This window comes from Canis lupus, chromosome 16, assembly GCF_048164855.1.
Source record: "Canis lupus baileyi chromosome 16, mCanLup2.hap1, whole genome shotgun sequence".
NCBI classification, from domain to species: domain Eukaryota; kingdom Metazoa; phylum Chordata; class Mammalia; order Carnivora; family Canidae; genus Canis; species Canis lupus.
The window spans coordinates 15118706-15133415 of NC_132853.1; the positions used below are offsets into that span (position 1 = coordinate 15118706).

Here is a 14710-nt window from a genome sequence, read left to right on the forward strand (position 1 = left end):
ACTTCATTAAGATCCCTCTAAGAATTAAACAACTCTCTGTGGGACGCCTGGGTGGCTCAGCGGTTGAGCACCTGCCTTCAGCCCAGGGCGTGATCCTGGAGTCCCAGGATGGAATCCCACATTGGGCTTCCTGCATGGAGCCTGCTTCTCTCTCTGCCTATGTCTCTGTCTCTCTCTCTCTGTGTCTCTCATGAATAAATAAATAAAATAAAAACAAAAACAAAAACAAAAAACCACACAAAAAAACCCCCAACTCTCTGAGTCAGAGTTCTTAACATTTATCTGCCTGAAGATGTCTGAGAGATACAACATAGTCCTATTATAATGTTGGCATGGCTCCCTCAATCTGCCAGTGATTCTTAACCATCACACCATGCTCTGGTCAGAGCTCTGGTTAAGAATCATAGCTCTGGATGAATGTCAGATAGTTGGTCCCAGAAATCAGGCTTGAAAACTCATCCTCCTGCATACTTTACATGCTTTTGTGAAGAAAATTAGGAACTTGGGATACCTTGTCACCATGGCCTAGATTCTCTGATTTAACCTCATACAAAGTTTTCCAGTTGGTGTTGCCTCCTCCTGTCCCTCCACTCTTTAGATCAGAGATGGAAATACCATCTAAGGCTTGTCCTTCCGAGTCAAACCTGAAAAATAAAGAATGACAGGCACTTTATATATTTATTGAATATGCTGCTTGTTTTTAGATGCCAGATACAGGCTACCCACACACCCCCAATCTCCTACTTGGTCCAACTTTCATAGGTTATGGTCACATGGGCTGGAATTAGTATCTTCCTTCTAGTATCTTAAGACAACTGCAGGAAGTGAAAGACCTCTTTTCATCTCAACTGCTTTGATGCCCCCCAGTGGTGAAGACAGTGCCAAAACACAACAGAACCTTTTCTTAAATTAGCAACTGGTATATAATTCTTTAGGCTAGTGATGCCTGTTCCCAGTCAGTAGCTGCATTTTTATCATTACTGACATATAACAGCATAGAGAGTAACAGTCCACTTATAATGAGGTGGCAAAAAAATGTTCCCATGGTAAAAGATCTTATAAGCCTGGGGCCCCTGGGTGGCTTAGTCAATTAAGCATCTGACTTCAGCTCAGGTCATAATTTTAAGGTCCTGGAATTGAGTGCGGCTTCAGGCTCCATGCTCAGTGGGGAGTCTGCTTGCCCTTTTCTCTCCGCCCCTCCCCCTGCCTGTGCTTTATCTCAAATAAAAAATATATATAAAAAAAATCTGGGCAGCTTGGGTGGCTCAGCGGTTTAGTGCCACCTTCGGCCCAGGCCGTGATCCTGGAGATCTGGGATTGAGTCCCACGTCGGGCTCCCTGCACAGAACCTGCTTCTCTCTCTGTCTGTGTCTCTGCCTTTCTCTCTGTGTCTCTCATGAAAAAATAAATAAAATCTTTAAGAAAAAAAAATCTTATAACCCTGATATAGAGTTTAAAGGATTATATAACCCTAAGTAGATATTATCTATCATAGATTCATCTTGTGAGATTTTACCTATGCCAATATTAAAATTAACATTAATCTGGCACCTGGGTAGCTCAGTGGTTGAGCATCTGCCTTTGGCTCAGGTCATGATCCCGGGATCAAGTCCCATGTCAGGCTGTCAGCCTGCTTCTCCCTCTATGTCTCTGCCTCTCTCTGTGTCTCTCATGAATAAATTAAATGAAAAAAAAAATCTGTGCTGCATTATTATTAAGACTGATTATATTTCTTGATCACGTATCAGCTGATATGAAGAAAGTGGCTCAGAAACATACTTGTGGCATGGAAGAGTCAGTCTGAGATTAAAAACATGTCAGTATATCTAAAAGGAGGAAAACTAAAAGCTAACCACACACAAGAAGAACAGGCTTCTTCAAAAGAGACCATCTAAACAGAATGGATGTTGCCCTAAGCTGCAGACAATTGCCTTCACATTCTGTCAGGTAAGCGGCTAAATCTGTCACAGAAGAACAGCAAGGTCCATAAATCTGTTTCACCACTACTAGCTATACCAGTGTAACTCCAAGGAGATATTTGCCACCAAAGATAGCTCATCAGGAATCAACAGAGCAAGGATAGACGCAGCCCTTCTTATAATAAAAAAACTCCACATTGTTATAACCAAGATCTAGTATCTCCAATCCTTGCCTGTGTGAGGTGTGTGCACTGAACTTCTCTTTGATCAATGCCAAGTTATTTTATTCTGGAGACAGTTATGTCTTCTTATGTTGACCAGAATCACTGTTACTGACAAGTAAAATATGAAGACTTTAATGTGGGCATGCACATTAGACTTGCATGCACATGCAAGTCTCTCTGCCTCTCTCTCTGTGTGTGACTATCAGAAATAAATAAAAATTTATAATAAAAAAAAATAAAAATAAAAAATAAAAAAAAAGAGGGAGAGAGGGAGAGAGAGAGAGAGAGAGAGAGATGGGGCGGGAGGGCAGAGACACAAGCAGAGGGAGAAGCAGGCTCCATGCAGGGAGCCTGATATGGGACTCGATCCTGGGTCTCCAGGCACGCCCTCGGCTGAAGGCGGCGCTAAACCACTGAGCCACCCGGGCTGCCCATAAATTATTAAAGCTCAAGCTCGTGAAAGTGTTTTCTCTGACCATATCAATTCTTACAGATCATGTTTCAGTTGAAGTGCTCCTTAAAGGCAGAGTTTTAACACCCAAAAAAGCTAGCTATAGTGAGGAGATTTTAATAGGCTCTCCTCATCCCCTGAGTGCTTGGGGAATAACCATGTAATGCCAACAAAAGCCATTGTTCCCACTGCATTTTATCAGAGTCCAGTAAACATACACTAGAAGATGTGATCAGCACCAACAACTGGACAGAACAAGGAACACAGTCTTCTCCAATACCACGGAAGCCCACAGCTCTAAACCTAGGAAAGGAAGTTACCTCTCTAGCTTACAGTCCTTCAGCACACGGCTGGTATAATCCACCCTCACCTTACTTTGGCAGGATCGAGGTCAGCAGGCAGCCCTTCCATTCTGACTGCCTCCTCTGGAATCTCTGGGTTTGTCATGGGATTGCAGGTTTGTCAGTTTAAGGGCTTTAAAACCATCGTCTCAGAAGGCACAATGCCTTCTGCTCCATTCAGTAACAAAGCCCTCTGCTCTGCAGATAGCTCACATACTGATCATAAGAACCAAAAGAGCCAGCTCTTCTCAAGGCCAGGCTCAAATAACCCCTTTGTTTGGTCCCATAAAACCTACCATCCACGAAGTTTATAGGCCTCCGGGATGTCAGGATTCACAATGATCGTGCTTGAAGACAGTACAGAGAGGCTCCGTCCACCAAAATCAGAAACTCTGGCTCCTTTGATAGCCATCACGGGTTGTCTAGAACCATCAAATCTATCAGCCTGAGTAATAACAAAAACACCCAACAAATACAGTGAACAGGTGTTGCTGGCAGGGAGAACACACTGAACGTTTTTTTTTTTTTTTTTTTTACACACTGAACGTTTTTATAGAAAACAAGGAAAACAGTCAATAACAGAGTAAATGTAATAAATGGTATATGGAATCTAACCAAGATAACCTCGCACATAAGAATCTGCTCAAAGATACAGCAAAACTAATCTAGAGTTAGAGGAAAGATCATTTCACTGTGTAAAACTTAAATCAGCATATTTCACAAAAGTAAATCAAAGAAAGGATTTCAGACATTCCTCGGACAGCTCAATCCTTCTTTAGGAAGGGCCTACACGGCCAAAGCCCCATAACTCTAAGACAAGACAGCCGCCCGGCTCTTCACGTCTCTGCCTTCTGCACATGCTCTGACTGCTCAATGCACATACTTACATCTTCCCCCCACAGAGTAGCGGTCACTACTTTCCCTGACATGTCCATCAAATAGATATTTCTCTTAGAAACTTCTCTGTTGTTAGACTTCACTGTGATTTTGGTGGCTTCTTCATAGCTCTTGCAGATCCCAATTATGTCTAAAGTACAGGCACAATGTGTTAGCAAAAATGGTCAAGGCAGCCATTACAGAATGATCAAAGGTTGAATGGCAAGCACTTAAGTCTTACACTTCTCTTATATGTTGCACACAAAACTAATAATCACAACTTTTTGCTCTCACACGAAGACTTACCTATAAGTGAGTCCTTAGTCTTGCTTTCTAGGTCACCAATCCCTGTGAAGTCAAACTGAACTGTAGGTAAATGATGACCATCTTCACAGGGCATGACAGAAGTCTCATTATTGAAGGTCATCTCATAGTCATTTTTAACAGCTGTGAATTGTTTGTTAGCAATCTTCAGGATGCCTTTAGAGATATAATAGACCTGCAAAAGAGGGAAGCCATGGAATGTGGGGAGTCTACCAGATTAAGAAAAACAAAACTCCTTACCACTACGCAGTTCTTCAATGGATGAGAGTCCCCTCAAATCCTCCCCATACCACTCAACTGTTTCAGTTTTCTTTCTTTCTTTTTTTTTTTTTTAAAGGATTTTATTTATTTATGAGAGACACACAGAGAGAAAGAGATGAGAGGGAGGGAGAGAGGGAGAGAGGGGGAGGGAGAGAGGGATGGAGAGAGGCAGAGACATAGGCAGAGGGAGGAGCAGGCTCCCTGCAGGGAACCCGATGTGGGACTCCATCCAGGGACTCTAGGATCATGCCCCAGGCTGAAGCAGGTGCTAAACCGCTGAGCCACCCAGGGATCCCCTGTTTCAGTTTTCTTTTTTTTTTTTTTTTTTCCTGTTTCAGTTTTCTTTCGTTTCTTTTTTTTTTTTATTTTTTATTTATTTATGATAGTCACACAGAGAGAGAGAGAGAGGCAGAGACATAGGCAGAGGGAGAAGCAGGCTCCATGCACCGGGAGCCCGACGTGGGATTCGATCCCGGTCTCCAGGATCACGCCCTGGGCCAAAGGCAGGCACTAAACCACTGCACCACCCAGGGATCCCTGTTTCAGTTTTCAAGACAACACTACCCTACCTTGTTCATGTCGATGAGGGGAAAGAACTTGTCCACTTGCTCATTGAAAGCAGTAGCTCTGATTTCACCCTGTAGAAGCATGCAAGAATAGGTTTAGAACTGCATTCATTGAGTTTTACCCCTAAAATTAGAGGACACTTTCGTGTCAAAATGACATCTTTAAGGCAATAACACAAGTACAAAAGGCATGTGTGAGAGGGCCACAGACACTCCAGAAACACACATTTTAGAAGTCATATATTCAAGTTATTAAGCACAATGGAACAACCTAGGCTTAACTAGCTGATCCCAGTATGGTACTTTATTAACCTCAAGTTAGAGACCTTAAAAAAAGCAAAACAAAAAAACATAAGAAACCTAGTGATTTTAATATTTTGACAACCAAAATAAAAACAAATTTTAACACTGAGTGACATAAATGCAGACGATAAGGAAGCGTGATGAGCCCAATGATTCACCAGCTGCCCTTATGTTCACACCAGGCAATTACGTCATATTTGGGAATCACTGACAAAATGCTAGAATACGTCATGTTTTCGAGTTGCTTGTGATTTGATTTTCAATTTTACTTTTCCATCAGTCAAAATACTATAGATGGGGGCAGCTGGTTGGCTGGCTCAGTCAGCAGAGTGTGTGACTCTTAATCTTAGGGTTCTAAATTCAAGCCCCACGTTGGGTGTAGAGAGTACTTAAAACAAAAACAACTATAGATGGATAAGAAACTTATAACAAAGGGCTGAAATTTTAGCCAACTGATAGATTAGACCGATAATCTGGTAAAAAAATTAGGTTCTGATATTGATTCTGCCACCATACAGTCAGTATATTTGGAGTATTGGGCCATCTTCCCAAAACAAACAACAAAAACAAACCACCTATGTTTTCTACCCTCTCAGAAGTTTGAACCACTAGGAAATATGCAGCAGCTTAAAAATAATATGTCAAGTACATATTAAGAATTATAAACAGAACAGAGAAACAGCTAACAAGACTGTTGAGATTCTACAACTTGGATTTTTTTGTTTCTTCATCATGGTTTGGTTTTGTTTAAGTGAAGCACAGAGTCTGCACATGCAGAATCCACCTCCCACAAAACCATTCACTTTTCAAGGTGGCTGGTGCATGCCTTCTGCTGTGGCCCAAAGAAACACTTTGCTTATAAGCAGACATCACTTCTTAGGCCTTCAGTTTAGCCTGCAAACAGGTCAGACAGAGTGTCTTTGCTTTCTCTTACTCATGAGGCTGCTCAAACAATTAAAAACTAAATTCTATTGCTATAAATGCTTAGACTTGTGTGACTCTTGATCTTGGGGTCATGAATTCAAGCTCCATGTGGGGTGTAGAGATTACTTAAAAATAAAATCACTAACATTAAGGATTTTAAAGGCACCTGGCTGGCTCCATTGGTACAGTATGTGACCTTTTGTTGTTGTTGTTGTTGTTAAAGATTTTATTTGTTTTAAGAGTTGCATGCTCTAGAGGTGCCCTGGTAGCTCAATCAGTTGAGTGTTGGACTCCTGGTTTTGGCTCAGGTCATGATCTCAGGGCTGTGAGACAGTCAGTGGGGAGCCTGCTTGAGATTCTCTCCCTCCCTTTCTGCCCTCCCACTCCCTGGCTCACACCCTCTTTCTCTCAAATAAATAAACAATTAAAAAAAAATTGCATTCTCTATGGACTGAGCCAGCCAGCCAGGTGCCCTGAATATATGACTGGTGATCATCATGAGTCCAAGCCCCATTTTGGCATGGAGCCTACTTAAAAAGAAAAAATAAATTAAAAAACAGAAAAACATAACATATAATAAACTAAAAGGATTTTATTTAAGAGCTTTAACCCTCTGGGGCACCTGGCAGGCTCAGTTGGTTAAGATCCAACTCTTGACTTCAGCTCAGGTCAGGATCTCAGGGATGTGAGATTGAGCCTGGTGTCAGGCTCCAAGCTGGGAGTGGAGTCTGCTTAAGGTTCTCTCTCTCTCTCTTAAAAAAAAAAAAAAAAACCAAAAAAACTCTCTCTCCCTTTCCCTCTGCCCCTCCCCCTATACCTCCCCTTCTGAAGAAGAAAAAAAAAAAAGACCTTTAACCCTTTGCCCCCAGACAGCATTAAAAGCCTACAGAGGAGGAAAAACAACAATATTCATGTTTATTTTTGGCCTACTGCTGTTTTTCATCACACAGGCTTACACAGAGATGAGCTCTCTTTCTCAGACTACTCGTATTTTCCCACTTGACAACTACTCACACTTTCATCAACTAGTTCTATGGAAAAAAGCTTCCCTTCCCCTCGGGAATTGCTCCAGGTACGGATCTGACTTTTGTTGGTAACTCGAGCACAGATAGTCCACCTAAAAACCAAATAGATTATATTAGTACTCAGGTCTTAACTGGGAAAGATCTAAAAGGTTCCCTATTATCTTCCTATAGCCTTTCTTACCTTATGCATATTCCATTTTTCAACGTAAGCTGTATTTTAATCCAACTGATTAAAACCCCAAGATGACATACAGGTTTGACAGTTTATAGAATAAGCAAGTAATAAAACATATCAGATGATTTAACACTAACTCATTCTCCTGTCAAATTAGCAAATTTATAAACGCTCTCCCTTCTCCAAAAAGCAACACGAAGGCAACAGTATCCCCTTAATGAAAGGTTCTAAGCTAGAAAATGCAGTAATAACAGCAATTATATTTTGCCACTATTTTCAATTATGGGAACTGATCAAACTGGTGTCAAACTTCTGTCCATTCTAGCCCACAATGAATATAAATATGGGACAGTGTTGGTAAGCCACCAAAAGAAAACACACTAAAGCAGTATGACCTCAGACAGAGGCCACTAAAAAAAGGAGGTACAAGATCCAATATCCAGTCCTGGTGCCGATACTGAACGCAAGTGTTGGGCACATTGGTTACCTTACTCATTTTCCCTGCACTGCAAAGAATTGAAGATTAGATAACATATCTAAAAGAATTCTGAAAAGAGAACTGATTTTCAACTGCTAAAATTAACTTTTTTTTTTTTAATTTTTATTTATTTATGATAGTCACAGAGAGAGAGAGAGAGAGAGGCACAGAGACACAGGCAGAGGGAGAAGCAGGCTCCATGCACCGGGAGCCCGATGTGGGATTCGATCCCGGGTCTCCAGGATCACGCCCTGGGCCAAAGGCAGGCACCAAACCGCTGTGCCACCCAGGGATCCCAAAATTAACTTTTAATGGAAAAGAATTATATATATAACTAGTATCTGTTCAGGGTATATTAATATGGTTATACAAACAGTACAGATTCTCTTAGTCAACTAAATCACAGTAACAATTTTTAGACTAAAAGTCACTTATATATCATAGAAGGTGAAATGCCTTCTGAAATACAACAAATATTTATTTTTTCTCATAAGACAATAAATGGATTCTTTAAACATTAAGTATTTTTCAATTAAAATTCTTTCAAAACAAATGAAACTCTATAGGCTATTGTAGATTGTTTTTCTTGCCATTCTTTCATGGTAAGAGAGTCAAAGGTCACCACAATTTGTACCCTCTTTCTCCTTTCAAGGAAAAAAAAAGATGAAATTTATTTTATATATGGTAACCCTGAAGTTCACACATAAATACCTCAAGAGCCCATAATAACCTCTAACATCATATTGTAGGTATATCCTGAGCTTACTCTATGGCGTAACTCACTTGGATTGGTAAGGAGTAAGGCTGGCAATGGGCACCACTTTGACCTGTGTCCCTCCAGAACTACTCGCTAGGCTGGTACCTCCAGGTTTTCCAAATGTCTTTGAGGCACTGTAAGTCTTAGAAGCAGTGAAACCTTTAAAAACAAACACAAAGGAGGATCATCATTATTCTATCTGAATTTTTTTAAAAGATTTTATTTATTTATTAGAGACAGAGAGAGAGAGAGAGAGAGAGAGAGACAGGCAGAGACACAGGCAGAGGGAGAAGCAGGCTCCATGCAGGGAGCCCTATGTGGGACTCGATCCCGGGTCTCCAGGATCACACCATGGGCTGAAGGCAGCGCTATACCACTGAGCCACCAGGGCTGCCCTATTCTATGTAAATTTTAAACAAATGTTGTAATAACTCTCAATTACTGAGATGTCACTGGTGAAATATAAAATGAAAGCAAAACTCTGCCTTTTTAGTAATCAAAGAGATATGGAGATTACATAGAGACCACAGACGCCTGGGTGGCTCAGCAGTTGAGCCGTCTGCCTTCAGCTCAGGGCATGATTTCGAGGTCCTGGGATCAAGTCCCACATCCGCTCCCTGCAGGAACCCTGCTTCTCTCTCTGCCTCTGTGTCTCTGACGAATAAATAAAATCTTAGAAACAAAAGCAAAAAAAAAAAACAAAACAAAAAAACCCAAAAAACAAACAGAGACCAAAACAGGAGGCTAGGAAAGTAACTGTGAATGAAGCCTGGGCACACAGAAGCTTACTACTTTATCTGTTGACTTAAGCTCTGACTGAGGTCAAGATAGTAATTCTGGTGAGTCCAGACACTGTTCTGGCCCATCTTTCTTAGACTGTCCTCTTGTATCAATGGGCAAGATAATGGGTTAGAGAAAGAAAATCAAGCAACCTCCTTGACTGGTAATACTGACAGTAAGTCACTAGTTGCATAAGAAAAAAAAGCAAAAGGAAAGGCTAGGAGGTAAGGCACATAATGGATGAACCATCTGAGGTGAAGGGTCCTACCACAAATATTTTACCTCAAACATCCTCAGAAAAATGTTTTCTTTCTTTTTTTTAAAGATTTTATTTATTCATGAGAGACAGAGAGAGAGAGAGAGAGAGAGAGAGAGAGGCAGAGACACAGGCAGAGGGAGAAGCAGGCTCCATGCAGGGAGCCCGAAGTGGGACTTGATCCTGGGTCTCCAGGATCAGGCCCTGGCTGAAGGCGGTGCTAAACTGTTGAGCCACCCGGGCTGCCCTATATGCAGTTTTTATGAAGTTTCAACCTCCAAACTCAGAAAACAATTCAGTCCAATTACTTCATATCTTCTCTACCAAAGCATTTCTTTAGGATGGAATTTGGCTGGAAATGTAAATCTACCATTATTCAGCATTTCTTTATTGAGTTTCCAAACCTGTAAGACACCATTCTAGGTATTTGCAGTATTTAGTAAAAACTATACAGAGACTGTCCTGGATCTTAACATATTCTATTCTAATTGGGGAGTCAAGAGAAAACTACACATACGACAGTAATAATTGCCTCAAAGTTATGCAAGAAGCACATGAACTTTGAAGAATATATGCATGTGTACATATACCTAATATTATCTATAAGATATAGTTTTTTTTTTTTTTATAAGATATAGTTCTATAACACACATACACACACTTCCCCTCAATATAGTCTTCTTTTCTTTCACCACCCAGTTGATGTGTGTTTAGACAACATTAATTGATTTTTAAAAATAAATGTTAGGGACTCATTGGTGGCTCAGTTGGTTAAGCTTCTGCCTTCGGCTCAGGTCATGATCCCAGAGTCCTGGAATCAAGCCCCTGCAAGCAGGGAGCCCTGCTTCTCCCTCAGCCTCTGCCACTCCCCCTGCTTGTGCTCTCTTGCTTGTTTCTTCTCTTTCTCTTTCAAAAAACAAATTAAAAAAAAAAAGTTAATATAAGCCAAAGATTGACAATTGGGAAAATACATCTGTGGGAGGAGGGAGAGGAATAACATACTACTTGTAGTTCAGCCTAAGGAAGTGACTAATTATTAGATTATTCACCACTTTAGATACTAAATCTATTTCATGACCTCTTTCAACAGTACATAACTTGCAAGTTGTATATATAAATAGATCCACTTATAAAAGGAGATAGAAGATAAGATTGACAGATATTGCAAAGTAGATAAAAACATAAAAAACCAAAGGGGAAAAAGTCCCATGTCCTCAAAGTTTCACAGTAACATTAGTGACGTCTTAACCTTGCTTTTCTTAAAATTTCAGCACTGAAAATTAGTAATTAAGAGTTGAGGGGAGAAGAGGTGGGACATAAGAAGCTGTGACAGAAAAAAGAACCTCTAAAAATAAATCCAACCCAAATCCTCATTTTTAATAGTTCCTCAAGTGAAGGGAAGAAAGTAAACAAAATGATTCCATTACAGTCTCTCAGGACCGTATTGCAAGAGACAGGTAAAGGAAGATTTCTCATCCATGAGACTGAGAAACAGAACCTAGGACCAACATAAATGATACCATCTTCACGTTAAGATAAATACCTATGAGAACCCCGAATGGGAAACTTGGAGAGAGACAAGTGGATTCCAAATAGTTAAAAGGCAAGAACTTAAAGGTATGTAAATTCACAAAGTCAAAAGAGTGTAATAAAATGTAGGATGTGAGAAAGTACCAAATAAATTATTAACAGAGAACAGTATATCATTCTGATGAAAATAGGCATATTAAGTATCTTTAAAAGACTATCTTTAATCATTTCTTCAATCACACACTTTATAGTAAGAACTGGAATTCCCCTCTGCAAGAACCAACTATCATGATCAGGATTTTGAAAAATTCCCTTTAGTCCCAGATTAAATTTCAAAACATTATTCAGAAGCCTGATACATATATCTAGCACATGTCTTCATGTGGCCATTTACCCATTGCTGAGCTCCCATTCTGTTGCTGGGGCTTGTTGGCTGGTGGATTGGCTGCTGAGACTGGAGAAGGAACTGCCTGCTGCTGCCCATGTCCTGAGGACCAAAAGAAAAACAATTTTAGTGCAAATAATTCAGGCTAAAAGATTTAAACTTAAGTAGAAGAAATACTCTGAGAAAATGTAAATTTTTTATTTTGTTAGACTCTCATGGGTCAGAATTCATGCTGGGGTATTCAACTACATGCAGTCCATTTGCTAAGAGTTCACATCTGTTTTCATTATATAAAAGGTTGGCTCCATTTACCTTTCACCTGCTTATAATTGAGTTTTCGGATTTTTAAAAAAGATTTTTAAAAATTATTTATTTATTCATGAGAGATAGATAGAGAGGCAGAGACACAGGCAGAGGGAGAAGCAGGCTCCATGCAGAGAGCCCCATGTGGGACTCGATTCCAGGACCCCAGGATCACGCCCCAAGAAGGCAGATGCACTTAACCACTGAGCAACCTTGGCGTCCCAATAGCTTTCAGTTTTAATGAGGTTCTCCCCTAAAGTCTTGCCCATTTCTCCTGCATGAACCTGAAGTCAAGTCACTGGCTGAATCTGTGACATCATCACTATTTCCATAGCAACAGATCGATGCCATCAACATAATTGTGTTCAAGGTAGGATCTATCAGAAGAAAAAGCTGGGTGGTAAGAAAAGCCTAAAAGCAGTTCAATTGTCTCTGAAGTGCTCCTGCTTCAAAGGAAAAGGAGACATTCAGAAAGGATTCTACCCTTTCCTTCCCAAACAAAGCAACCTTATTTTGCAACTGACAGTTGATGGAAAATAAGAGTTGAAAGAGCCTTAGGTACCGTGAAGTGCTAGTGAACTGTCACAGCAGGAAGAGATGAGATGGAGTTCAGAAGCAGGTGTGTCAAGGAAACAGAAAGATTAAAAGGAAAGGAGGGGAAAGGAACAGGTCTCTCAAGCGGAAAATAAGAAATCCCACACCATGAGACTATTTATTTGCCCCTCACCCTTTCTACAAATGTTTATGAGTTGAAGAATGTTAAAACTGCAAAATATACCCAATTAAAAATAATTGATTTATGGAATTTGATTTTGCCTTTGTGAGGGGCACTGAAAGCAGAAGTCAACCTAATCCAGGCTGCTCACCAAGAGTACCTGCAGCACAGAGTACAGCTCAAAAAGATTTCCTAGAAAGTCCTAGCAACAAAATGGCGAGGACTGATGAAAGGGCTCCCTGCCTGCCTTTTCCAATCACTAGGCTTATTCCTGCTGGGTTTCCCAAAGCCCTCACTCAACTGGGCCTACTAAACACTGACTTCATTTCCTTCTACCAATATTACTCTTAACTAGTACAACAAAATGAGAGTTATTATCTGTGACATTAGAGTAAAATAAACAGCATAAAATTAAAAAGGTTAAAACAGAATTGCTTATTCTTTAGTTCTTCCTATGGAGGGAAAACTGAGAACCTGTTTTCTTTAATCTCCATCACTAATTTCACCAATCCCCCCCACCCACCTTTCCTCTGGTCACCATCAGTTTATTCTCTAGAGTTCAGAGTCTCTTTCTTTGCTTCTTTCTCTTTCTTTGCTCATTTGCTTTCTTCCTTAAATTCCACATATGAATGAAATCATATGGTATTTGTCTGATTCATTTATTTCACTTAGCATAATGCTCTCTGACTCCATCCATGTTGCTGCAAATGGCAAGATTTTTTTTTAATTTTTTATTTTTATTTTTATTTATTTATGATAGTCACAGAGAGAGACAGAGGCGCAGAGACACAGGCAGAGGGAGAAGCAGGCTCCATGCACCGAGAGCCCGATGTGGGATTCAATCCCGGGTCTCCAGGATCGCGCCCTGGGCCAAAGGCAGGCGCCAAACCGCTGCGCCACCCAGGGATCCCCAAATGGCAAGATTTTAATCATCTTTTTAAGGCTGAATGATACTACAATGTATATATTTACCACATTTTCTTTATCCATTCATCTATCAGTGGACACTTGGACTATTTCCATAATTTGGCTATTGTAAATAATGTTGCAATAAACACAAGGGTGCATGTATTCTTTTAAATTCATGTTTTTGCATTTTGGGGGTAAATACTCAATAGTGCTATTACTAGATCCTAAGGTTGTTCCATTTTTAACTTTTTGAGGAACCTCCATACTGTTCTCTACAGTGGCTGCACCAGTTTGCATTCCTACCAACAGGGCAAGAGGGATCCGTTACTCCTCATCCTCAACAAAACTTGTTTCTTGTGTTGTTGGTTTTAGCTATTCTGACAGGTATGATGTGACATCTCATTGTAGTTTTGAGTTGCATTTCCCTGATGATGAGTGATGTTGGGCATCTTTCATTGTGTCTGTAGGCCATCTGTTTATTTTCTTTGGAGAACTGTCTGTTTATATCTCTGCCCATTTTTTTTATTTTTTTTTTTAATTTTTTATTTTTATTTATGATAGGCACACAGAGAGAGAGAGAGAGAGAGGCAGAGACACAGGCAGAGGGAGAAGCAGGCTCCATGCACCGGGAGCCCGACGTGGGATTCGATCCCGGGTCTCCAGGATCATGCCCTGGGCCAAAGGCAGGCGCCAAACCGCTGCACCACCCAGGGATCCCCTCTCTGCCCATTTTTAAATTGGGTTATTTGGTTTTTGGGTATTGAGTTGTATCCATTCTTTATATATTGTGGATATTAAGTCTTTATCAGACATGGCATTTATAAATATCTTCTCTCGTTCTGTAGGTTGACTTTTAGTTTTGTTGGCTGTTTCCTTTGTTGTGCATAAGCTTTTTATTTTAATGTAGTCCCAATAGTTTATTTTTACTCCAGAAACACATGTAAGAAAGATGTTGCTATGGACAATGTCAAAGAAATTATTGCCTATGTTCTCCTAGGATTTTTATGGTTTAGGTCTCATATTTAGGTATTTAATCAATTTTTTTAAAGGATATATATTTTTGAATTTTATTTAATTATTCATGAGAGACATACACAGAGAGAGAGAGAGAGAGAGAGAGAGAGAGAGAGGCAGCGACACAGGCAGAGGGAGAAGCAGGCTCCATGCAGGGAGCCCAACATGGGACTCAATCCCAGGTCTCCAGGATC

General features: G+C 40.3%; 1 protein-coding gene across 1 annotated transcript in view; it reads right to left on the reverse strand.

The window, feature by feature from the left end:
• The window catches only part of RPA1 (replication protein A1), a 78917-nt gene that overhangs the window by 13379 nt on the left and 50828 nt on the right, over positions 1–14710 (reverse strand). Inside the window, exons 6-13 of the mRNA XM_072779078.1 lie at positions 11585–11677; positions 8651–8783; positions 7204–7306; positions 4966–5034; positions 4118–4310; positions 3823–3962; positions 3232–3380; positions 512–644 (exon numbers count right to left, since the gene is read on the reverse strand). Coding sequence (XP_072635179.1) covers positions 512–644; positions 3232–3380; positions 3823–3962; positions 4118–4310; positions 4966–5034; positions 7204–7306; positions 8651–8783; positions 11585–11677 — 1013 coding nt within the window. The remainder of the gene's footprint in view (positions 1–511; positions 645–3231; positions 3381–3822; positions 3963–4117; positions 4311–4965; positions 5035–7203; positions 7307–8650; positions 8784–11584; positions 11678–14710) is intronic.